Source organism: Oncorhynchus kisutch, linkage group LG12 (assembly GCF_002021735.2).
Source record: "Oncorhynchus kisutch isolate 150728-3 linkage group LG12, Okis_V2, whole genome shotgun sequence".
Lineage (NCBI taxonomy): Eukaryota > Metazoa > Chordata > Actinopteri > Salmoniformes > Salmonidae > Oncorhynchus > Oncorhynchus kisutch.
The window spans coordinates 39,738,044-39,765,345 of NC_034185.2; the positions used below are offsets into that span (position 1 = coordinate 39,738,044).

The 27,302-nt window shown below is 45.4% G+C and overlaps 1 protein-coding gene and 1 pseudogene across 1 annotated transcript in view; both read right to left on the bottom strand.

Annotated features, from left to right (window-relative positions):
* LOC109900318 (protein lin-9 homolog) overlaps positions 1–3,568 on the bottom strand; it is a 42,835-nt gene extending 39,267 nt beyond the window's left edge. Inside the window, exon 1 of the mRNA XM_020496010.2 lies at positions 3,485–3,568. Within this exon, the coding sequence (XP_020351599.1) occupies positions 3,485–3,490 (6 nt within the window). The 5' untranslated portion in view covers positions 3,491–3,568. The remainder of the gene's footprint in view (positions 1–3,484) is intronic.
* A 263-nt stretch (positions 3,569–3,831) lies between these two features.
* On the bottom strand, positions 3,832–20,010 carry LOC109900397 (poly [ADP-ribose] polymerase 1-like; annotated as a pseudogene).
* Positions 20,011–27,302: the final 7,292 nt, after the last annotated feature.

Below are 27,302 nucleotides of genomic sequence, written 5' to 3' on the forward strand. Positions count from 1 at the left end.
ACCCCACATAGCCTGGTTCCTCTTTAGGTTTCTTCCTAGGTTTTGGCCTTTCTAGGGAGTTTTTACTAGCCACCGTGCTTCTACACCTGCATTGCTTGCTATTTGGGGTTTTAGGTTGGGTTTCTGTACAGCACTTTGAGATATCAGCTGATGTACGAAGGGCTATATAAATACATTTGATTTGACAGGGAAGTGACCAAGAACTCGTTGGTCACTCTGACAGAGCTCCAGAGTTCTTCTGTGGAGATGGGAGAACCTTCCAGAAGGACAACCATCTCTGCAGCACTCCACCAATAAGGCCTTTATGGTTGTGGCCAGACAGAAGACACTCAGTAAAAAATGCACATGACAGCCCGCTTGGAGTTTGCCAAAAGGCATCGAAAGGACTTTAAGAGAAACAAAATTCCCAGATGAAACCAAGACTGAACTCTTTGGCCTGAATGCCAAGCGTCACGTCTGGTGGAAACATGGCACCATCCCTATAGTGAAGCATGGTGGTGGCAGCATCATGCTGTGGCGAGGTTTTTCAGAGGCAGGGTCTGGGAGACTAGTTGGGATCAAGGGAAAAATGAACAGAGTAAAGTACAGAGATATCATTGATGAAAACCTGCTCCAATGGGCTCAGGACATCAGGAGTGAAGGTTCACCTTCCAACAGGACAATGACCCTAAGCACACAGCCAAGATAACGCAGTAATGACTCCAGGACAAGTCTCCTTTGACTATTGGATGTTCTTATAGGCACTATAGTATTGCCAGCCCAATATCGTGGGTTGATAGGCTTGAAGTCAAACAGCACTGTGCTTCAAGCATTGTGAAGAGCTGCTGATTTGTAAACTCAGTAAAGTGCTGTTTGAACGAATGCTTACGAGCCTGCTGCTGCCTACCACCGCTCAGTCGGACAGCTCTATCAAATCAATTATAATATAAAACACAGAGAAATACGAGCCTTAGGTCATTAATATGGTCAAATCCAGAAACTATCATTTTGAAAACAAAACGATTATTCTTTCTGTGAAATACGGAACCAATCCATATTTTATTGAACGGGTGGCAACCTTAAGTCTAAATATTCCTGTTACATTGCACAACCTTCAATGTTGTCATAATTGTGTACAATTCTGGCAAATTAATTACGGTCTTTGTTAGGAAGAAATTGTCTTCACACAGTTCGCAACGAGCCAGGCAGCCCAAACTGCTGCATAAACCCTGACGCGAATGCGCTTTTGTTAAATCATCACCCGATCGGCGAAGTAGGCTGTGATTCGATGATAAATTAAAAGGCACTACATTGATTATATGCAACGCAGGACAAACTAGTTAAACTAGTCATATCATCAACCATGTGAAGTTAACAATCAATCTTAATATAGTCACTAGTTAAGTTTAATTCTAGCTAGCAACTTACCTTGGCTCCTTGCTGCACTCGCATAACAGGTGGTCAAGTCTGCCACGCAGTCTCCCCTTAGATTGTAATGTAATCGGCATCCAAAAATGCAGATTACCGATTCTGAAAACTTGAAAAAAGTTGAAGGGTCTAAATACTTTCCGAATGCACTGTACACGAAGGAAGGGTAAAGTGACTAGGCATCAGAACAGATCAGAGTAAAATGAACAGAGTAGTAGCAGCAAATTATGTGTAAGTGTATGTGTTGTGTCGGTATGCGTGTGTGTGAATGAAGCTTATGTGAATGTGTGTGGGTTTTGTGTGTGAGAGTGAATACAGTTGAAGTCGGAAGTTTACATACTTAGGTTGGAGTCAATAAAACTAGTTTGTTTTTCAACCACTCCACATATTTCTTGTTACAAACTATAGTTTTGGCAAATCAGTTAGGACATCTACTTTGTGCATGACAAGTCATTTTTCCAACAATTGTTTACAGACAGATAATTTAACTTATAATTCACTATCACAATTCCAATAGGTCAGAAGTGTCCATACACTAAGTTGACTGTGCCTTTAAACAGATTGGAAATTTCCAGAAAATTATGTGTCATGAAACCACACAGCCGTCATACCACTCAGGAAGGAGACGTGTTCAGTCTCTTAGAGATTAACGTACTTTGTTGCGAAGTGAACAGCAGCAAAGGACCTTGTGAAGATGCTGGAGGAAACAGGTAAAAAAGTATCTATATCTACAGTAAAACGAGTCCTATATCAACATAACCTGAAAGGCCGCTAAGCAAGGAAGAAGCCACTGCTCCAAAACCACCATAAAAAAGCCAGACTACGGTTTGCAATTGCACATGGGGACAAAGATCGTACTTGTTGGAGAAATGTCCTCTGGTCTGATGACACAAAAATAGAACTGTTTGGCCATAATGACCATTGTTATGTTTGGAGGAAAAAGGGGGAGGCTTGCAAGCTGAAAAACACCACCCCAACTGTGAAGCACGGGGTTGGCAGCATCATGTTGTGGGGGTGCTTTGCGGTAGGAGGGACTGGTGCACTTCACAAAATAGATGGCATTGTGAGGAGGAAAAGTATGTGCATATATTGAAGCAACATCAGTCAGGAAGTTAAAGCTTCCAAATGGACTATGACCCCAAGCATACTTCGAAAGTTATGGACAACAAAGTCAAGGTATTGGAGTGGAGAATTAATTGAAATAGCTAGCTCTATGAATCTGAGATTTATTTATTTTACCTTTATTTAACGAGGCATGTCAGTTAAGAACAAATTATTTATAATGACGGTCTACCCCGGGCAAACGCTGGGCCAAATTGTGCGCACAATCACAACCTGATGTGGTAGTCTGGATTCGAACCAGGGACTGTAGTGATGCACTGAGATGCAGTGCCTTAGACCACTGAGCCAATCGGGAGCCCACAAAATACAGTTGATACAGTCCACCCCATACAGAAAAATGTCAGACAGCAAGCCAACACAGTATGACGCCTCACATCACCCACCCGCTGTTCTGTCAGTGTCTTCAGCTGCTGAATAGGCGGTTTGTTTTTAGATAGCAGAAAGAAACCTAACTATATATTTTAGGGAACAGTGGATAATGTAAGCAACTAGCTAACTAGATGTGTTATTACAACAACAGTAAGTTAGACCTCTCATCGTGGTTGGGTAATTATTATCCCATAAATAAGCGTTAGTTACACCCTTGACTCCAAAATGTGAGTGGATAAAAATATTCAGAAACAAAACTCAGCTAGCTAGCATGAGCTAGTTTAGTCTTTAGCTAACGGACTACAAGGTTGCTATAATTTCGCTAGCCATTATGACCATCGCCTAATTAGGTTTAGTGTAGCTGGCTAACGTTAGCAAATAACTAGCTAGCTAACCTTAGTAACTAACAAGCATTATTAGCTCACTAGATTTTGAGTCTAGAAATCGTGAGCTTATAAACACTTCATTGGGGGAGGGTGCGACAAGTATTCAGTGAATAACAACATATCAGGTTTTAAACAACAAATTACCTCACAGAATGGCATTGGTAGCTTAAACGTGTTGTAAAATTCGTGTTATTACTTACTCTCATCAAACAGCTGGTCAATCTCCGCCATCTTGAATTAGCCGCGCCGTTTTTTCAAAGATGTATTGTCAAGATGCATTCTGGGACAAAGGGTGTCTGGAGCATACAACTAACTCAGCGGTCATCTTTATAATAAACCAGTACATTATTATTTTCAGATATATTGTTTATGTAAAGGGTTGTTCAAATTGGGTTACAGTGAAATTAATGTATTTAGCTATAGTTGTATAAATCGTTGAGAAGACTGGCACAGACCTCAAACGTCCTGTCTGAAGGAGGGGGAAAAAAATAAAAAATCCAATGATCCCAGTTGTATAATTCATCCACACAAATAAGACAAACATACATGAATGAGAATGCGGTTTAAATTGCCTGACCACGCAGAGAATCTTCCCTTGTTTCACACAGGATTCAAAGGATACCCCCAAATGACAGACATGCAGTAAGTGGGCCACCTGGGGATGTTTGACATATTAGGTGTAGACATGAATTCTCCAGACATACTGTACAGGCAACCCCAGAGGTTTTCATTAAGTCATGACAAGATTGATATAACACCAACAATTACTCCAAGTAAATCATTCATTTCACAGAATGTGGTCTAAATGCATTTAGTCCAAACTAATACCTTAACTGTGCCAAATTGCAGTTAAGAGTAAATAACAGAGCATTTATTTTACCTCAAATACTACCTAGGACTATGGGTACACATGTACAATTTTATATTGTTATCTAATGAGAATCTCTTTCCACAGGTACCTCAATTCAGCCATTCTGAAAGGCAAACTCTGACCTCATGATCCACAGTCTTATTAGTAACTTAGTAAAGACTGAAACAGGTACGTACTGAGTTGCATAAAACCAATACATAGCTATCTGCTATTGCAATAAGCCATGTATATAGTGGCAAGGATTTTAAAACATAACATGGTACTATGCTGGGAAGATGGTAAAGGGGGGCAAAGATGTCTTTTGTTGTGGGGCGTGGGCTGGAAGCAGTGGGGTTGCTACGTGGTCAGCTGGATCTTTTTGGAGTGGTGGTGGGCTACTACAGCTCCCTTTACCACAGGGACGTCTGGTAGTTGAACTTGATCTTCAGCAGGTACTTCAGGTTCACCTGTGCCACGTCATGCATAATGTATCTGGAGGAGGGGAGGTTAAGGGAAAAAGGGACTAGGGAGTACAGTATGGGGGCATGGCATAAAATTCAACGCAAGTTTCATTCCTGGAGCAAAAAACAAAAATGTAAGTCTTGACAATATGACACGTCACCTATGCAAAAAAAAAAAAAAAAAAAAAAGTCCCTTTTCAGGACCCTGTCTTTCAAAGATAATTCGTAAAAATCCAAATAACTTCACAGATCTTCATTGTAAAGGATTAAGGAACCATAAACAATTAATGAACATGCACCTGTGGAAAGGTCGTTAAGACACTAACAGCTTACAGACGGTAGGCAATTAAGATCACAGTTATGAAAACTTGGGACACTAAAGAGGCCTTTCTACTGACTCTGAAAAACACCAAAAGAAAGATGCCCAGGTTCCCTGCTCATCTGCGTGAACGTGTCTTAGGCATGCTGCAAAGAGGCATGAGAACTGCAGATGTGAGATGCCTAAGACAGAGCTACAGGGAGACAGGACGGACAGCTGATTGTCCTCGCAGTGGCAGACCGTGTAACACCTGCACAGGATCAGTACATCTGAACATCACACCTGAGGGACAGGTACAGGATGGCAACAACAACTGCCCGAGTTAGACCAGGAACGCACAATCCATCCATCAGTGCTCAAACTGTCTGCAATAGACAGAGGCTGAACTGAGGGCTTGTAAGCCTGTTATAAGGCAGATCCTCACCAGACATCACTGGCACCAACATCGCCTATGGAAACAAACCCACCGTCGCTGGACCAGACAGGACTGGCAAAAAGTGCTCTTCTCTGATGAGTCGAGGTTGTCTCACCAGGGGTGATGGTCGGATTCACGTTTACCGTCGAAGCAATGAGCGTTACACCAAGGCCTGTACTCTGGAGTGGGATCGATTTGGAGGTGGAGGGTCCGTCATGGTCTGGGGCGGTGTGTCACCGCATCATCGGACTGAGCTTGTTGTCATTGCAGGCAATCTCAATGCTGTGTGTTACAGGTTAGACATCCTCCTCCCTCATGTGGTACCCTTCCTGACATGACCCTCCAGCATGACAATGCCACCAGCCATACTGCTCGTTCTGTGCGTGATTTCCTGCAAGACTGGAATGTCAGTGTTCTACCATGGCCAGCGAAGAGCCCGGATCTCAATCCCATTGAGCACATCTGGGACCTGTTGGATCGGAGGGTGAGGGCTCGGGCCATTCCCCCGAGAAATGTCCGGGAACTTGCAGGTGCCTTGGTGGAAGAGTGGGGTAACATCTCACAGCAAGAACTGGCAAATCTGGTGCAGTCCATGAGGAGGAGATCCACCAGATAGATATTGACTGTTACTTTTGATCCCCCCCCCCCCCCCCCTTTGTTCAGGGACACATTATTCCATTTTGGTTAGTCACATGTCTGTGGAACTTGTTCAGTTTATGTCTCAGTTGTTGACCATTGTACATATATTTACACAAGTTTGCTAAAAATAAACACAGTTGACAGTGAGAAGACGTTTCTTTTTTGAGGTTTTGTAATAACAATGTAGTAGAGCTGCAACAAGTGCAGTGCACAAACTCAATTGGATGTGAATGGGCAAAGTATAAGACTCAGAGTCAGAAGTTAGGCCCTCAGAGGAAGCAAAGGATACTCGTTGTACAGCAGACTTGTGTCAATGTTGGTGTTGGTTCCTTTTCCCACAGGCACCCCATCTAAAGTGACAATGGCACTAGAATCTGGGGCATTTCTACCCAAACCTAACAGGGAGAGACGGAAGAAAATAATGAGTTAAATGGCAAGTAAGTTACTACAATATACTTTTTGGTATAAATAGTGCATGATTGTATACTGCCTTTTCGATCATTTTGATATTACCTCAAATCAAGCCATAACTTTCACACTTGGTTTACCCTTGGGTAGGTTTGTGATGTGCGGGGCCTTCTTACGTTCATGCCTGTACAAAAAAATATAAATAATCAATCAATGACAATAGTTGTTGACTGCAGAGAATATGGAATATTAACAGCATCCTTAAGAACCTGAGCTGTCACGCACATGTTTCAGAGGGCAACTTTTCTCAGTAGAATGAGTCCAGTAGGGTTGGACTGGGAGGTGTGGCAGTAGTTGGCGAACTTGGACACCATGTCTGCAAAGTACACACCTTTGCCAAACATGTAATCCGTCTGGAAGGTGTCAAAACATTGTGAGCGTTTTTTCAAAATGTAGTAAAGCTGAATTTGAGCTGGAGCTGTTGTCATATAATGATAAATATGGACTGCACAAAAACTTCTAATACAAACAAAAGGAACTTGTGCTAAGCATCCCATGCATTAGACAGCACTGTAACGTGAGGTGGACACTTACCACAGGGGCCTCTGGCAGGGCGATGCACAGACCCCGAGACAGGATACCAGCATAGTTGGTGGCATGAGAACAGTAGCTGACGATTGGGCAGATCCTTGATCCTTTCCCTCCCTCACGATTTTGAAGATCTGAGAGGGCGGAAGCGAGACACACAATAGTTTTAAAAACAACAAGGGGGGGAAAATGATAAGGAATTTCTGTATGTCAAAAGCAGAACTTAAATCATTGTTGAGTAAAGAAACATCATAGCTTCTTTTCTTCACACTGGAACGTCGTACCTCCTCGACTTCCAGTGTGTTGGGGTTGTGTGTAGCAGCATGTGTTCTTGACGTACGGCAGATTGATCTCTGCCTCCTATGTGGTCTTGTCAACAACCTGCATGGTGGATGACAAATACAACACATTCATAGTTCATAACTTTTAGAGCAATGTATTCACAAAAGAGAGGAGCATTGAAAAACCACCAGGCCCTACTGTACCTCAATCTTGGTTTTGAGAATCTCGTAGTTGATGTCCCTATTGTTATCCTTGGCCCCTCCTCTCAACATACTGTAGGCCACCCCAATGTCCAGCAGGTTGTCCAGCATCTGAACCTTAGCTTGGACAGTAGAGGGACACAATGGGTTAAAAACATTTACCATAGCTTACTGAAGTGTTTTGAAATAAACTAAACTTGACTTATTTGGTTCAAGTACCTCAGGACATTTGACTGACAGTGTATTCTTAGAGCTTGAGATCTGACAATTGCAAGAGTAAAGTCTCAATTCCAGTTCTCTTAGTTAGGGGTGAGAGTAAGAGGATGAGCACGAAGGAGAGAACACAGGTGGCCTCACCTGAATGTAATCCAGGATGCTGAGCAGTGGTGGTTTCTTCATGCCCAAGTTGTGAGGTATGAGGGTGTAGAGGCTCTGAGGAAATGTCTGATACAGACAAAAGATGAATGACTCATTCTCAATGAAGAGAAATGCGAGTAAGGAAGACAAAAATTCATATTTTGTCAAATAGAGACATTTATAGAAAAACTCAGTATCCACCATGGCCTTCTTCATGCTCTCTACATCAAAGATGGTCCTGATAAGTTCCTGGACAGGCTTGGCCAGCAGAGACTTGGTGCCAGCACTGGCTGTAGGCCTCTTCACTGCCTTCTCATCCTGGTGGAGGAAACAACCAATGAGGATGGGCCAGTCAGGGTAGTCCACAATCATTTCTCATTAAAAAGTAGTCCTGTCAAGTCAAATGCACAACATGTTTCTTAAATATGAACACAAACAATCCTTGTAGCTGATTTCATAGCTTGAGCAGTGTCTGCGAGTTCTAGCTGTACCTGTCCATAGTCGATTTCCAGATGGTAGAATTTGTTGGGGTACTTGGTTGAAGTGGGAAGAACCCCAGGTGTTGCTTGTCTTCTCTTCATACACACCAAGGAAGTTGTCCATTGTAGAGTTCTGCTCATGGAACTTATCCAGCTTATTACCCCTCGATGGTGGTGCCCACTCTGCCCCAGGAGCACCCAGTACCTACACACAGAGGAGAAAGAGATAAGGTGAGGAAGGACAGGAGACAGAGGGAGAGGAAATAGAGAAGGGTGAGATGAGGTGGAACGGAAAAGGACAAAGGGAGAAAGAGAAAGAAAAATACACCGAAAGTTACGGTTTTCTTCGGGTGAAAGAGAGTCGGACCAAAATGCAGCATGGTTAATTCGATACATCTTTAATGAAGATGAAACACGAACAAAACAAAAACGTACCGTGAAAACCGAAACAGCCTAAACTGGTGCAAACTACACAGAGACAGGAATAATCACCCACGAAACACTTAAAGAATATGGCTGCCTAAATATGGTTCCCAATCAGAGACAACAATAATCACCTGCCTCTGATTGAGAACTGCCTCAGGCAACCATAGACTTTTCAAGACAACCCTACTAAGCCACAATCCCAATACCTACTTAAAACCCCAATACAAAAACACACCACAAAATATACCCATGTCACACCCTGGCCTGACCAAATAAATAAAGAAAACACAAAATACTAAGACCAGGGCGTGACAGAAAGTAGTGAGTAGCCAAGGGAAAGGGGGAGACGAGTGGTGAATGGGGAGGATAAAGAGAGTGATGAGAGCAAGAGAGAAAGTGGCACACGTTTCTGAACATCGTCCTCCAGCAGCTGCAGTTTGTAGTAGGAGTTGGTTCCCCTGACGATGTCCACCAGACTCAGCATAGCACTAAATATCTTGTTGTTTTGCTCCAGGACTTGAGCACTGTTCTCTAGACCAGAATCTGGGTCCACTGCTGCCCCTCCTTTCAGTCAGTTTCATCTTCTTACTGGCCTTGCTACCACCTGCAAAAATATTAAAAGTAGAATTGACCCCAACTACTATATACTCTACCATAGCAGCCTGTAACAACATAACACTCTACCATAACAATCAGTTAAATGACTCATCAATGCTACATCCGATTCCTTACCTTCCTCTTCCTTCACCCTCATAGTGCTCTTGGCAGTCATGGCTTCAGACTTGGAGGCTACTGTTGTAGCATTGGTCTCTAGTTTGACCTCTCCCCTCCAGGGGTAGATGGTGTTCAGGGAGACCAGCTCCTGCATGGCCTTGCCAGATGACTTGATGTCTGTGAGGGAAGTCCTCTGAGACGACACGCACGCAAGACTCCTTCCACCTCCTCTGGGAGATCAAAGATGTCAAATTTGGAAATAAGGGCTGTCCATGAAAAAAAGTTGTCTGTCCTTCCAAAACACCCTGTGTGTTTTAATAAAATCAACTATATGCACTGAGCTTGTCTGATGCTTTAAGCGCAGAGTTTTATTAAACAATTAAGACAAATGACTCAAGGGGGAGCCCGATGGCCAAGCTGTGTAAAAAAAAGAAAGCAATTGCCTGTGTGACTGGCGCACGTTGTCCCTCTCCTCCTTGCTTCAGTAAAAGGGCACCACAGCAAGTGTTCATTGCGCTGTCCGTGCTGAAGCTTCAACATAATTTCAACCATTTCGTTTCTTACATGTTTCTGACTGAAAAGTTCTGCTGCCTCATTTGTTTAGGAAGAACATACCCTATTCCCTCAACCCTTGCTCTCTTTACGTGAAACATGTACGGTATGCATCGCATGCATGTGACCAATAGGGCCTGAAGTCAGATCCGACTTCTCTGTTCCCTCCTGAGGAAGCAGTAAAGATTTCCCCGTTTCGAGTTTATTTTTCACGTCCTGCGCATCCATTTTGCTACGGTGTTTGGAGTTTGTTATAACCAATTTATTGATGTGATTATTACACAATGCAATTAGTCCGGGTAGCCATTTGATTACCTGTTCAGGAGTCTTATGGCTTGGGGGTAAAAACGGTTGTCCTAGACTTGGCACTCCGGTGCCTTTTCAATTGTGTCACAGGGATACACAGATGACTTCATGCTGGGGGAAAAGTTAACAGTTAGAAGTTAAAGCCTGACCTCCTGTGGCTCCCCCAGTCTCAATGGCCTTCTTGACCTTCTCCTGGTCCTAAGCGCATGTCAGAGAACCCAGCGATGTCCGCGGGCGGCCGCTCGCAGGCAGAAGCAGGAGAAGTGTTGCCAGGGGCCACCTTACCGTCAAACATGGGTGACTGGGGAAAATAAAGAGGGTCAGGGTGGATTGAGTAGAATCACACCTGATGGAACCACCACTATACTGTACATATAGTCAAGGTTTTAGGCAAATATGACAACAAAAAACTGTAGTCACCAGCAAGCACATATCAAATCAAAGTGTATTTGTCCCGTGCGCCAAATACAACAGGTAGATGTTACAGTAAAATGCTTACTTACAGGCCCTAACCAACAGTGCAATTTTCAATAGATAAGTGAACAATAGATAAGTAAAGAAATAAAAGGAACAGTAAAAAAATAACAGTAGCGAGGCTATATATGTACATGAATGTAGTATGTACATGAATGTATAGTTAAAGTGACTATGCATATGATAAACAGAGAGTAGCAGCAGCATTTTAGAGGGGTTGGGGGGGGGGGGCAATGCAAATAGCCCGGGTAGCCTTATGGCTTGGTGGTAAAAACTGTTGCCATGCGGTAGTAGAGAGAACAGTCTATGACTAGGGTGACTGGGGTCTTTGACAATTTTTAGGGCCTTCCTCTGACACCGCCTGGTGTAGAGGTCCTGGATGGCAGGCAGCTTAGCCCCAATGATGTACTGGACTGTTCGCATTACCCTCTGTAGTGCCTTGCGGTCGTAGGTCAAGCAATTGCCATACCAGGCAGTAATGCTCTCTATGTTGCAGCTGAAGAACCTTTTGAGGATCTGAGGACCCATGCCAAATCTTTTTAGTTTTTCGAGGGTGAATAGGCTTTGTTGTGCCCTCTTCACGACTCTCTTGGTGTGTTTGGACCATTTGAATTTGTTGGTGATGTGGACACCAAGGAACTTGAAGTTCTGCAACATACACTTGCAATTTTAGCTTCTCGTTACACTTGTGAAGTGTAAACATTGGCCCATGTAAAATTCTTGCCACAACTCACACAAGTCTCAGGAATTGTATAGGTTAACTAAAAAGTCATTATGACAAAGAATAATGTATTAGACTACATTTTCCATTAGCTAATTTGTAAATGGGTCAAATCAAATCAAATTTTATTTGTCACATACACATGGTTAGCAGATGTTAGTGCGAGTGTAGCGAAATGCTTGTGCTTCTAGTTCCGACAATGCAGTAATAACCAACAAGTAATCTAGCTAACAATTCCAAAACTACTACCTTATAGACACAAGTGTAAGGGGATAAAGAATATGTACATAGAGATATATGAATGAGTGATGGTACAGAGCGGCATAGGCAAGATACAGTAGATGGTATTGAGTGCAGTATATACATATGAGATGAGTATGTAAACAAAGTGGCATAGTTAGTGGCTAGTGATACATGTATTACATAAGGATGCAGTAGATGATATAGAGTACAGTATATACATATACATATGAGATGAATAATGTAGGGTATGTAAACATTATATTAGGTAGCATTGTTTAAAGTGGCTAGTGATATATTTGACATAATTTCCCATCAATTCCCATTATTAAAGTGGCTGGAGTTGAGACAGTGTGTTGGCAGCAGCCACTCAATGTTAGTGGTGGCTGTTTAACAGTCTGATGGCCTTGAGATAGAAGCTGATTTTCAGTCTCTCGGTCCCAGCTTTGATGCACCTGTACTGACCTCGCCTTCTGGATGATAGCGGGGTGAACAGGCAGTGGCTCGGGTGGTTGTTGTCCTTGATGTTCTTTATGGCCTTCCTGTGACATCGGGTGGTGTAGGTGTCCTGGAGGGCAGGTAGTTTGCCCCCGGTGATGCGTTGTGCAGACCTCACTACCCTCTGGAGAGCCTTACGGTTGTGGGCGGAGCAGTTGCCGTACCAGGCGGTGATACAGCCCGACAGGATGCTCTCGATTGTGCATCTGTAGAAGTTTGTGAGTGCTTTTGGTGACAAGCCGAATTTCTTCAGCCTCCTGAGGTTGAAGAGGCGCTGCTGCGCCTTCTTCACGATGCTGTCTGTGTGGGTGGACCAATTCAGTTTGTCTGTGATGTGTACGCCAAGGAACTTAAAATTACTACCCTCTCCACTACTGTTCCATCGATGTGGATAGGGGGGTGTTCCCTCTGCTGTTTCCTGAAGTCCACAATCATCTCCTTAGTTTTGTTGACGTTGAGTGTGAGGTTATTTTCCTGACACCACACTCCGAGGGCCCTCACCTCCTCCCTGTAGGCCGTCTCGTCGTTGTTGGTAATCACTGTTGTGTCGTCCGCAAACTTGATGATGGAGTTGGAGGCGTGCGTGGCCACGCAGTCGTGGGTGAACAGGGAGTACAGGAGAGGGCTCAGAACGCACCCTTGTGGGGCCCCAGTGTTGAGGATCAGCGGGGTGGAGATGTTGTTGCCTACCCTCACCACCTGGGGGCGGCCCGTCAGGAAGTCCAGTACCCAGTTGCACAGGGCGGGGTCGAGACCCAGGGTCTCGAGCTTGATGTCGAGCTTGGAGGGCACTATGGTGTTAAATGCCGAGCTGTAATCGATGAACAGCATTCTCACATAGGTATTCCTCTTGTCCAGATGGGTTAGGGCAGTGTGCAGTGTGGTTGAGATTGCATCGTCTGTGGACCTATTTGGGCGGTAAGCAAATTGGAGTGGGTCTAGGGTGTCAGGTAGGGTGGAGGTGATATGGTCCTTGACTAGTCTCTCAAAGCACTTCATGATGACGGAAGTGAGTGCTACGGGGCGGTAGTCGTTTAGCTCAGTTACCTTAGCTTTCTTGGGAACAGGAACAATGGTGGCCCTCTTGAAGCATGTGGGAACAACAGACTGGGATAGGGATTGATTGAATATGTCCGTAAACACACCAGCCAGCTGGTCTGCGCATGCTCTGAGGGCGCGGCTGGGGATGCCGTCTGGGCCTGCAGCCTTGCGAGGGTTGACACGTTTAAATGTTTTCCTCACGTCGGCTGCAGTGAAGGAGAGTCCGCATGTTTTAGTTGCGGGCAGTGTCAGTGGCACTGTATTGTCCTCAAAGCGGGCAAAAAAGTTATTTAGTCTGCCTGGGAGTAAGACATCCTGGTCCGTGAAGGTGCTGGTTTTCTTTTTGTAATCCGTGATTGACTGTAGACCCTGCCACATACAGTGCCTTGCGAAAGTATTCGGCCCCCTTGAACTTTGCAACCTTTTGCCACATTTCAGGCTTCAAACATAAAGATATAAAACTGTATTTTTTTGTGAAGAATCAACAACAAGTGGGACACAATCATGAAGAGGAATGACATTTATTGGATATTTCAAACTTTTTTAACAAATCAAAAACTGAAAAATTGGGCGTGCAAAATTATTCAGCCCCTTTACTTTCAGTGCAGCAAACTCTCTCCAGAAGTTCAGTGAGGATCTCTGAATGATCCAATGTTGACCTAAATGACTAATGATGATAAATACAATCCACCTGTGTGTAATCAAGTCTCCGTATAAATGCACCTGCACTGTGATAGTCTCAGAGGTCCGTTAAAAGCGCAGAGAGCATCATGAAGAACAAGGAACACACCAGGCAGGTCCGAGATACTGTTGTGAAGAAGTTTAAAGCCGGATTTGGATACAAAAAGATTTCCCAAGCTTTAAACATCCCAAGGAGCACTGTGCAAGCGATAATATTGAAATGGAAGGAGTATCAGACCACTGCAAATCTACCAAGACCTGGCCGTCCCTCTAAACTTTCAGCTCATACAAGGAGAAGACTGATCAGAGATGCAGCCAAGAGGCCCATGATCCCTCTGGATGAACTGCAGAGATCTACAGCTGAGGTGGGAGACTCTGTCCATAGGACAACAATCAGTCGTATATTGCACAAATCTGGCCTTTATGGAAGAGTGGCAAGAAGAAAGCCATTTCTTAAAGATATCCATAAAAAGTGTTGTTTAAAGTTTGCCACAAGCCACCTGGGAGACACACCAAACATGTGGAAGAAGGTTCTCTGGTCAGATTAAACTAAAATTGAACTTTTTGGCAACAATGCAAAATGTTATGTTTGGCGTAAAAGCAACACAGCTCATCACCCTGAACACACCATCCCCACTGTCAAACATGGTGGTGGCAGCATCATGGTTTGGGCCTGCTTTTCTTCAGCAGGGACAGGGAAGATGGTTAAAATTGATGGGAAGATGGATGGAGCCAAATACAGGACCATTCTGGAAGAAAACCTGATGGAGTCTGCAAAAGACCTGAGACTGGGATGGAGATTTGTCTTCCAACAAGACAATGATCCAAAACATAAAGCAAAATCTACAATGGAATGGTTCAAAAATAAACATATCCAGGTGTTAGAATGGCCAAGTCAAAGTCCAGACCTGAATCCAATCGAGAATCTGTGGAAAGAACTGAAAACTGCTGTTCACAAATGCTCTCCATCCAACCTCACTGAGCTCGAGCTGTTTTGCAAGGAGGAATGGGAAAAAAATTCAGTCTCTCGATGTGCAAAACTGATAGAGACATACCCCAAGCGACTTACAGCTGTAATCGCAGCAAAAGGTGGCGCTACAAAGTATTAACTTAAGGGGGCTGAATAATTTTGCACGCCCAATTTTTCAGTTTTTGATTTGTTAAAAAAGTTTGAAATATGCAATAAACGTTGTTCCACTTCATGATTGTGTCCCACTTGTTGTTGATTCTTCACAAAAAAATACAGTTGTACAGTAAGTAAGTAAGTCGCAAAGTTCAAGGGGGCCGAATACTTTCGCAAGGCACTGTACCTCGTGTCTGAGCCGTTGAATTGAGATTCTACTTTGTCTCTATACTGACGCTTAGCTTGTTTGATTGCCTTGCGGAGGGAATAGTTACACTGTTTGTATTCGGTCATGTTTCCAGTCACCTTGCCCTGATTAAAAGCAGTGGTTCGCGCTTTCAGTTTCACGCGAATGCTGCCATCAATCCACGGTTTCTGGTTTGGGAATGTTTTAATCGTTGCTATGGGAACGAAATCTTCAACACACGTTCTAATGAACTCGCACACCGAATCAGCGTATTCGTCAATGTTGTCGTCTGACGCAATACGGAACATATCCCAGTCCACGTGATGGAAGCAGTCTTGAAGTGTGGAATCAGATTGGTCGGACCAGCGTTGAACAGACCTCAGCGCGGGAGCTTCTTGTTTTAGTTTCTGTCTGTAGGCAGGGATCAACAAAATGGAGTCGTGGTCAGCTTTTCCGAAAGGAGGGCGGGGCAGGGCCTTATATGCGTCGCGGAAGTTGGAATAGCAATGATCCAAGGTTTTTCCAGCCCTGGTTGCGCAATCGTTATGCTGATAAAATTTAGGGAGTCTTGTTTTCAGATTAGCCTTGTTAAAATCCCCATCTACAATGAATGCAGCCTCCGGATATATGGATTCCAGTTTGCAAAGAGTCAAATAAAGTTTGTTCAGAGCCATCGTTGTGTCTGCTTTGGGGGGGAATATATACGGCTCTGACCAGAAGATCGCTTCGTTTTCCCCTTTTTCGAAGTAGTTTTTTGGGGTCGCCGGCTGGGATCCATTCCATTGTCCTGGGTGAAAGGCAGAACGCAGGATCCGCTTCGCGAAAGTCATATTCTTGGTCGTACTGATGGTGAGTTGACGCTGCTCTTATGTTCAGTAGTTCTTCTCGACTGTATGTAATGAAACCTAAGATGACCTGGGGTACCAATGTAAGAAATAACACGTAAAAAAAACAAAAAACTGCATAGTTTCCTAGGAACGCGAAGCGAGGCGGCCATCTTTATCGGCGCCGGAAGTAAGTAACCTTGGAAGGGCCTATAGGAAAACAAATGAATGCATCAAGATCACTTCACAATTGATGGCAATCTGAAGAAATACTAATTGAGTGATTTTCGGTAAAGTAAATAACGTTAGCAAGGAATGTGCCGCTACATGCGTTAAGGAATCAACGTGCTTTCACATGAAATCCTTCAGAAGCTATTTAAACGCTACTGAGGGCTTATCGACACAAAAACATTCTGTATTCGTAAAGGAAATCCACAACATATCAATAATGGGCTGTTTAGCGCAGAATCAACATCATAGCCGTCTATAAGGGTTTTATACGGTTACATTTCTGCAGTTTTCGCTGAATGAAAAAGACGCTCCATGTTACCTGCACCATGACAGCCAGTCACAGCGAATCCTTTGCAATGGTTTCTTGGCATTTCTTGCAAAGATGCATGTCCACTTTTGCCACGTAAAGCTTGTCGTCTTGAGTATATGCCATTTCTGTATTGTTTTGATTTAGAATGAGGTTGATTGACTGTGACTTCAAACTTTCCTAGCAGTAGCCACAATCACAAGGTTGTTCTTCTTTGAAATAGTCGTTCGCACCAATTATATGTGCATATCCTGCCACTTACTGTACAGGTGGATAAGGATCCAAAAAGTAGAGAGAAAAAAATCCATCTAAAAAACAAATGACAAATTCCATACAAACTGTCAGCAACAAAATGTTAAACTAAATCAGCCAGCTGATCTGTTTTGATCAGGTCCCTACTCAGTCTTGGAGGCCCAAAAACGTCTCGGCTGCAGATATAATGATCGCCATGTGCAGTTTTATTTGACTGTCTCCACAGGGTCATGTGGTTATAAATCAGAGCAATGCTTCTTAAACCTGCCCTCTCTTACTCTTACTATTTGGCATCACTCACCAGCCGACAGGAGCTGAGTGAACACAACACATCCCATGCACAATCACTCACTTGTCACTATTATCCCTGTACATTGACAGCACCACTGCCTTTCATCTCGGTTGCCCTTTTGGTAAACCTCAGTACAAAAAAAAAGAAGACAATTGGGTTGCTTGCCATTAAACAGCATCCTTTTAATATATACATTTACAATATGGTACCGTTAATCTCAATAAAAATAGTGGAAAAATAGCATTCCCATTGAAAAAGTTATTTTCTCATACCCACTCCCTAATGAAATAACGAACACTGAACAAACTATCCAAAAACAACAAAAACGAACCATGACGCTAATATGGCTCGTGCAAACAGGCAACTAAACATAGAATAAGAACCCACAAACTAACCAAGGAATATGGCTACCTAAATATGGTCCCCAATCAGAGACAACGATAAACAGCTGCCTCTGATTGAGAACCAATCTAGGCAACCATAGACATATAAACACCTAGACTTCCAATAACCCCTAGACATACAAAAACCTCTAGACAATACAAAAACTAAACAAACCACCACACCCTGACCTAACCAAAATAATAAAGAAAACAAAGATAACTAAGGTCAGGGCGTGACACTATCTTAATGACTACCTTCCACTCCTCTTTCTATTCTGGTTTGAGACCGTTTGCGCTGTTCTGTGAAGGGAGTAGTACACAGCGTTGTACGAGATCTTCAGTTTCTTGGCAGTTTCTCGCATGGAATAGCCTTCATTTCTCAGAACAAGAATGGACTGACGAGTTTCAGAAGAAAGTTATTCGTTTCTGGCCATTTTAAGCCTGTAATCGAACCCACAAATGCTGATGCTCCAGATACTCAACTAGTCTAAAGAAGGTATTAGTCTAGTCTACTTTAGTCTAGTCTACTCAACTAGTCTAAAGAAAGTATTGCTTCTTTAAGCGTTTTCTAATGATCAACTAGCCTTTTAAAATTATAAACTTGGATTAGCTAACACAACGTACCATTGGAACACAGGAGTGATGGTTGCCGATAATGGGCCTCTCTCTGTATACCGATGTAGATATTACATTACAAATCAGCCGTTTCCAGCTACAATAGTAATTTACAACATTAACAATGTCTACACTGTATTTCTGATCGATTTGATGTTATGCTTTTCTTTCAAAAACAAGGACATTTCTAAGTGACCCCAAACTTTTGAACGGTAGTGTAAATATGTGGATGTCAGAGCGGCATAGACTAAGATACAGTAGATAGTATAGAATACAATATATACATATGAGATGAGTAATGCAAGAAATGTAAATATCATTAAAGTGACTAGCGTTCCATTTATTAAAGTAGCCAGTGATTTCAAGTCTATGTATATAGGCAGCTGCCTCTAATGTGCTAGTGGTGGCTAATTAACAGTCTGATGGCCTCGAGATAGAAGCTTTTTTTCAGTCTCTCTGTCCCAGCTTTGATGCAGCTCTTCAGACCAAGCCTTCTGGATAATAGCGGGGTGAACATGCAGTGGCTCAGTTGGTTGTTGTCCTCGATTATGTTTTTGGCCTTCCTGTGACATCGGGTGCTGTAGGTGTCCTGAAGGGCAAGTAGTTTGCCCCCGGTGATGCGGAACGAACCACCCTCTGGAGAGCCTTGTAGTTGCGGGATGTGCAGTTGACTTACCAGGCAGTGATACAGTCCGACAGGATGCCCTCAAATGTGCATCTGTAAAATATTGTAAGGGTTTTAGGTGCCAAGCCAAATTTATTCAGCCTCCTGAAGTAACTGGAATAAGTAACTGGAATAAGCTATTTCAAAAATGTGTCAAGTGCAGCATTTGGTTGCTCCTTATTACACACCACTGAACAGCAAATATTATTTTCATCTTGAAAACAGGAATCCCTACAACACTTGTTGTATGACCTCTTATACACTATATTTGGCCCAGCCTTTGAAACTCTGTTTTCCTAGGTATGGCAACTATATTGTGATCACTACATCCGATGGATTTGGATACTGCTTTAGAGCAGATTTCTCCAGCATTAGTAAGGATGTGGTCAATACAAGTGGATGATTTAATTCCTGTTCTGTTTGTAAATACCCTTGTAGGTTGGCTGAACCATGATGCAGCCTCTGTTTAGAGTGATGTTGAAGTTTTTTCTTGAGTGGCCAGCTTGATGAAAGCCAGATACTGACTGTTAGCACTTGTTGGTCTATAGCAGCTTCCGACCAGAATCGGGTTTAGGTGAGGCAGGTGAACCTGTAGCCATATTACTTCAACAGCATTTGACAGTGGTCAAAACCTGCTACTTTCACACTAAATAATGAAAGCAACTTCCATTACAAATTTATCTGTAATGGGAAAAAATCCATCACCAGATTCACAGGGAATACATTACAAGGAGTGGAGAAGCAATACTCCAAGCTGCAGGTTCATGCTACTTGTCAAACATAGAGAACTGATACTGTTTACTGGTTATTGGGGTGGAATTTGCAATGGGTGTGGGTGTCCGTTGTTGGGGTGGGATTGGCATTGGGTGTAGGGGGGCCGTGGGTGGGGTGGGATTGGCATTGGGTGTGGGGGTCCTTTGCTGGGGTGGGATTGCAATTGGGTGTGGGGGTCCGTTGTTGGGGTGGGATTGGCATTGGCTGTGGGGGTCCGTGGGTGGGGTGGGATTGGCATTGGGTTTGGGGGTCTGTGGGTGGGGTGGGATTGGCACTGGGTGTGGGGGTCTGTTGTTGGGGTGGGATTGGCATTGGGTGTGGGGGTCCGTGGGTGGGGTGGGATTGGCATTGGGTTTGGGGGTCTGTGGGTGGGGTGGGATTGGCACTGGGTGTGGGGGTCTGTTGTTGGGGTGGGATTGGCATTGGGTGTGGGGGTCCGTGGGTAGGGTGGGATTGGCATTGGTTTGTTTTGGTTGTTTTGGTTTGTTTGTTTGTTTAGTCTGTTGGTGGCTTTTGATTATTATAATTTGTATTCCTCATGTCTTACTCATTGGTAGGAGGAAGTCTGGTTCACATCAGATGTTGGGTATTATATTTATAGAATGTGGCCTGAATCCTATAAATTAAAATGGCCAATTTGGGTGCAAACAATTAGCTTAATATCTCCAAGATACAATTACATTTAAACAAAATACTGTTTCAGGAAAGCCAATCGTACCTGTTTCTAACTACAGAAATAATTTCAGAAGAATCTGAGAAGGTGGGTGTCAGGGCTGGAGCGACTTTCTCCCTCTCCAAGCGAGCCCAGCTGTACAACGTGGGAGGCGGTGAAGAGAAGGATGGCTGAATATCTGATGCGTGCTGAGCAGATATCCAATCAACATCTGAGAAGAAACATGGGTCAAAGGTCAACACAGGCAGTGGTAAGTGGCTATAGACAATCTCTTTGGCTACTGATGCACCATGATAGTCATTATTGTAAAATACAACATTTCTTCTCCATGACTTGCCTGGCTACATAAAGGTTATATCAAATCAATATTTTGTAAACGTCCATCTATCTCAGGCGCTGGGGGTACAGTGCTCCACCCCCATCAGCAGAGGGGGCCAGCAGAGTCCAGCCGAGGAGCTCAGGGCCTACAGGGTCATTGATAAGGTCAGCCTGGGGAGGAAGGAGTTAAAGGTCAGTCAAAGAGACGGTTTCTTTTACCTCGGTGCAGATGAAGTCGAGAAGTCAATGAAAGGAAGCCACTTTAGACTATTGAGATGCACCTTGTGGTTTCCTGTACTCATCTCCTAGAAAGACTTTTGTGTTACCTGTTTTCACCTACTGTATCCAGGTCTTTAAATCCAGCTAGATTCAAGGCAACGAGAAGGGGAATGTAAGCCAGTGTGTAATACTAACCGTTGAAATGCAGTGTGTTTGTGTGTCAGTGAAGGAAGTGTGTGTGTTGTTAGGGGGCACCCCTAACAACACACACACTTCCTTCACTGACACAACACACACACTTCCTTAACTGACACAAGGTCAGTTTAGATTACTGGTCCTCTCAAACAGCTGTTGGCAAAGTGACTCCAGCACTGGAGCATGAAATGACTTGGCTGGCAGAGCAGACATTACACAACACAGAATCAATGGAGCTCAACACGGGCCAGTGCCACAGCTCTATGAACACAACCAACACACAAATAATATTGACACCATTACAACACACAACATGTGCTACAGTGTTGTAGTTCTACACAACTAAATCCATACTATGTTTACGCACAACTCAGCAACACTACTAAGTACCAGTAGGACATTTTCTCCATTCCTCTGTGCAAATCAAAATGTGTCTAATGAGGCCTCCCGGGTGGCGCAGTGGTCTAGGGCACTGCATCGCAGCTCTAGCTTTGCCACCAGAGACTGGGTTCGTGCCCAGGCTCTGTTGCAGCTGGCCGCGACCGGGAGGTCCGTGGGGCGACGCACAATTGGCCTAGCGTCGTTTGGGTTAGGGAGGGTTTGGCCGGTAGGGATATCCTTGTCTCATTGCGCACTAGCGACTCCTGTGGCAGCCCTGCACAGTGTGCGCTAACCAAGGGCACCAGGTGCACGGTGTTTCCTCCGACACATTGTCGTGGCTGGCTTCCGGGTTGGATGCTCGCTGTGTTAAGAAGCAGTGTGGCTTGGTTGGGTTGTGTTTCGGAGGACGCATGGCTTTCAACCTTCGTCTCTCCCGAGCCCGTACGGGAGTTGTAGCGATGAGACAAGATAGTAATTACTAACAATTGGATACCATGAAAAGGGGGAAAAAATTTAATAAAAAATGTGTCTAACGAAGGATTGTTTTTAAACAGCATTGTTTTTAAACTAACGAACACAACGGCATACAGAAGACAAGATTTATCTCTTTCTCCCTACAACATTTCTCCCATTCTCCTTCGCTCACTTTAAATTGGATAGATAGAAAGAGCTGGTCACCCCTGTGTTTCCTCCCCCCTCCCCTCTTTTCTCCGCTCATCCCTGATGTGTGTTAATTATATTAGCGCCCTGGCTAGCACTTTCACTCTGTTTACTCACAACTCCATTCATATCTATTTAGCGTGCACCTGTTTGGGCCCAGCCAGTGTCACAGCGAGAATAACACACAAACCGCCACATATGCTCCAGCTCGCCCCTGACAGGATGAGCAGGAGAGAAATGGAGATGTCAGAGAGAGGAGGAGAAGTGAAAGAGAAAATAAATGAAGATGTCAGGAAAGGAGAGAGGAAGGGAGGGGGTCCAGGCAGGTTCAACGGAAAATATTTAAGAGTGAGGGAGGAAAGGCAGGGAAGGAGGAAGGGAAGAGAGGAGATTGAGGGAGACTGTCATGTTTATGCTTTGTCTTTTTAAATGGGTATTCTATTGTTTGTTTCCCCCCTCAGGTTCTTCTGATTATGGACATGAGAACCCAGGAGGCCTTCATTTTGAAAGTAACTATATGGTGAATGTGAGCGGACCATGTAATTGGGCGTCACTCTAAAGCGGGAATGTGGAATAAACGAGTCAGGAGTAGGTTTTCTTGATTGAACACAGTTCTCTATTGAGGGCATTTGGTCAACACAAACACTCCAACATAATCAATGAAAATCTTCTAAGGAAAAAACATACATCTTCTTCTCCAGATGAAACAGGAACACAATAGGATTATCTTTAAACTACAACAAAAAGTCACGGGATTGTCACCGTCTTAGTGGTTCTTCCTGGATAGCTCCTCTCTCTCGGTGGCCATCTTCCAGAGATAGTTTCCCCCCCTCTCTGCTGGTTCCATTCTCTCTCTTATAGGGGAAGGAGAGTATGTCATTAGTACCGTCAGCTGTGCTTAATAGCCTCTGGTTACCTTGTCTCCCATGCCTTGTTGGGCTACTATCCATGAGCCCAGCCTGCCCTCTGGTGGTCCTTCCACATACCTTCCCCCCCAGGACCGAACCGGAGGGTCGGGCGCCAGACGCACCGTCTTGGTCGCGTCGGGACAGTGTGTCTGCATTCCCGTTCCTCGATCCGGCCCTGTGGATGACATGGAAAGAGAACGGTTGTAAAGACAAAAACCATCTGGCTATTCTGTTGTTATTGTTTCTCTTACCAGCCATCCACGTGAGGGGTGCATGGTCAGTAACTAATGCAAACCTCAGACCCAGTAGGTAGTACCGGAGATAATCGAGGGCCCACTTGATGGCTAAGGCCTCTTTCTCTACGGTCGCATACCTCTGTTCCCGATCGCTGAGCTTCCTACTAATGAAGAGAATCGGCTTCTCTGCTTCACCTTTACCCTGAGCTAGTACGGCCCCGAGCCCTGTATCCGAGGCGTCGACCTGCACAATGAACTCTTGTGAGAAGTCCGGAGCCTGTAGAACGGGATCAGAACACAGGCCATCTTTTAGCAATTGAAAGGCCTCTTCCGTCTCGTCTTTCCACTCTACCTGGTTTGGCAGGTTTCTCCTGATGAGGTTTGTGAGGGGGTTGGCAATGGTTGCATATCCCGGGATAAAACGGCGATAATATCCTGTTATCCCTAAGAAGGCCCGAACGTCTCGCTTGGTCCGGGGTCGAGGCCAGTCACGAATTGCCCTGGTCTTCTCTGCCTGTGGGCGTATTTTCCCATTCCCCACGGTGTACAGGACAGGAGGACAGTATTCCGCTTCGGACAGGCCCAGGCAGCATTTATTTGGATTGGCTGTCAACCCTGTGGCTTCCAAACTCACGAGCACCGCCCGTAATCGCAGGAGGTGACTATCCCAGTCCTCGCTGTGGATGACCACATCGTCTATGTACGCCGCTGCATACTCTTGATGGGGCCGTAGAATGGCATCCATGAGGCGTTGGAAAGTTGCAGCGGCACCGTGCAGTCCGAAGGGCATCCTCACATACTGGAAAAGACCCTCTGGGGTGGCGAAGGCAGTCTTTGGGCGATCCTCCGGAGCCACCGGCACTTGCCAATATCCCTTTGTCAAATCCAGGGTAGTGATGAACTTGGCCTTTCCTAAGCGCTCCAAGAGTTCATCCACACGGGGCATGGGATACGCATCGAATGTAGAGATGGCATTCACGCCCCTAAAGTCGTTGCAGAGTCTCATACTACCATCGGATTTGGGGACCAGGACTATGGGACTGGACCACTCACTCGTCGAGGGCTCGATCACGCCCATCCTCAACATCTCCCTCACCTCTTTCTTAGCGATGACTCGGCGAGCCTCAGGAATCCTGTAAGGGCGGATATGCACCTTCTTGCCGGGTTCCGTGTGGATATGGTGGAACAGGACATCTGTTTGTCCTGGGAATGGAGAGAATATTCGACTGAAGTTCATAATCAGCTTGTCTAGCTGTCTTGACTGCTCCGGTAGGAGAGTTTGGCCACGGCGCACCTGTGGTAGAGCCTCCTCTTTTCCTTTGCCCTCCAGGGCCATCAAAGCCACCTCCTCCTCTCGTCCATGGTACGTCTTCAGCAGGTTTATGTGATAGAGTTGGACCTTCTTCCTCCTGTCAGGTTGCTTGATGAGGTAATTGACCGTCGAGACCCTTTTCATTACCTCGTAGGGCCCCCTCCACTGGGCCAGCAAGCGATGTTCGGCCGTGGGCACAAGCACCATCACTTTCTCTCCCACGGTGAACTCACGGGGGGTCGCGGACTTATCATAGGCCCGGCCTTGGGTCCTTTGGGCCTTCTCCATATGCTCCTTGACTATGGGCCACACTGCTGACAGGCGGTCTCTCATCAGGGTAACGTGTTCTATTGTGGATCGAAAGGGACATGGTTGGGTCTCCCAGGTCTCCTTGGCTAAGTCCAGGATTCCTCGACAGGGTCTGCCATAGAGCAATTCAAACGGAGAGAATCCAGTGGATGCCTGGGGTACTTCTCGCATGGCAAACATTAAGTGTGGGAGAAGCATGTCCCAGTTTTTCCCGTCTCGGGACACCACTCTTCTCAACATGCTTTTAATCGTTTTGTTCAAGCGTTCACACAACCCGTCTGTTTGAGGGTGGAATATGCTTGTACGTATCTGTTGAACCTGATATAACCGACACAAGTCCTTCATCAACCGGGACATGAACGGGGTTCCTTGATCGGTTAAGATAGTCTTGGGGAGGCCCACACGAGAGAACATCAGGAATAACTCCTTGGCAATTCCCTTTGACGACATGTTACGCAGGGGTATGGCCTCCGGGAACTTGGTAGCGTAATCTATAACCACTAGGATGTACTCGTGTCCTCTGGCGGATTTTGGGAGGGGTCCTACGAGGTCCATAGCTATGCGTTCAAAGGGAGTCTCTATGATGGGGAGAGGAATCAAAGGGTTATGTAGGTGTGGCCGTGGGGCTGTACGTTGACATTGATCACACGTCCTACAATACCTGGCCACATCCCGGGTGACCCGGGGCCAATAGAATCTCTGCATGATTCTGTCAATAGTCTTGTCTCGTGCCAGGTGTCCTCCTAGGACGTGGGAATGGGCTAACTGTAGAACTGTATCCCTGTATGGCCTAGGCACCATTAGTAATTCCTGGTTTTCCCCCCTTCGTCGTACGACCCAGTATAAGAGACCCCGCCTGATTGCATAGTAAGGAAGAGGGGGCTCACCTGATCCATCGACGTTCCTCCCATCGATCACATTCACCTTCCTCATGGCCTCCCTTAGGTCTGGGTCTCTATGCTGCGAGGTGCCGAACTGTCCCTTTAATTCCTGGGGCAGGTCGACCTCGGTAGAGGGATGTGGAGGATGTTCCACATCCCCATCAGGGGTGACCGAGGAGAATCCCTTCCAGGTTCCCTCCTCGGATGGAGCTTCAAATATATCCCTTAGCGCCTGGTTGCTCCTTCCTTCCTGCGTTGTGTATAACCCTTCACATGTGTCTTCATCAGTGGTTTCCTGGAATATCTGTCGTAAACGTTGGGTCGCTATTTCTTCCTCTGCTGCAGAGGATGAGGACGCGGCTACGTCTCCTTGTAGGACTACTACCTCGGGCTTGGATTTTCTCTTCTTTCCTGTCCCCCTTCTTCCCGTGCATAACGTCATCTGCCGAAGCTCCTTATATAGGGGACAGTCTCTCCGATCAATAATGGCACCTTCAGCTGGGGCACTTTCCCTGCCCTGACTGTACACCTTCCTTTTGGAGTGAGAATAGGCAGATTCACAGTGGGGTAATAGTGGGTGTCTCCATGGATACAGGATACGGCTACTTTGTCTGGTAGCAGTGTTGCGGAGGTCACCATCCGCTCCTCTACTAACGTAACCATACTTCCCGAGTCGAGAATAGCTACCGGAATCTCTGAGGCTGGGGCTCTCTCTGCTAACCAACAGTGTTGATCCTGCCCCCTCAAAACGGGATGTGTGGGGGTAGGCAGTGATGACTCCGTGACCATGGGCTCATCCTTGCTAGGACATTGTGGGGCATAATGGTTGGGAGACTGACATTTATAACACCGACCCTGCTGTGTGGTGGCTGACTTCTCCCACCTCCGGGGGGGGCTTGGACGTTTCGGTGGCGGGCGCGCCGGGTGAGTCGTGGTACGGGATTGGAAGACTCCTTCCGTTCCTCCTTGTCACTTTTCAACAACTCCCCTGTAGACCGATATGTTTCCACCGCCTGGGCTATGTCGTCGGCTGACAACGGGTTGGCTTGCCCCACAACCCTTTTTAAGTCACTGGGCAATTCTCTCAATATCTTGTCCACTACGAGAGTCTCTATCACATGTCCTACTCCCTTTCCAGGTTCTAGCCACTGTTTCGTCAGTCGTATTAATGCGAAGATCTGGGCACGGACGGGTTGATCAGCTGTATAGGTCCATTGATGGAACTTTACAGCCCTATCTCTGGCAGTCAGCTGGTACCGGGACAGGATCTCGGTTTTTAGTCGCCCATAGTCCTCAGCTTCGCGGGAATCCAGGTCAAAATAGGCTTCCTGAGCCACCCCGGTCAAAAGAGGGGCTAATGCGCTCGCCCATTCTGTGGGCGGCCACTCTTCCAAGGTGGCCGTCCTTTCGAAGGTCATGAGGAAGGCCTCAATATCATCCTCCTTGGAGAGACGAGGTAAGATGGCGTGAGCAGCCGCTCTTGGCTTAACTCTAGGTTCTTCTCGTCGGCTCAGCTGTTGTTGCAGGAGTTCTATGGTTGTCTGCTGTGCCGTAATCAATTGTTGTAGTAGGGCGTTATCCATCGTTCTTGAATGGTTCCTCCGGGTCTACTGGAAGAATCTT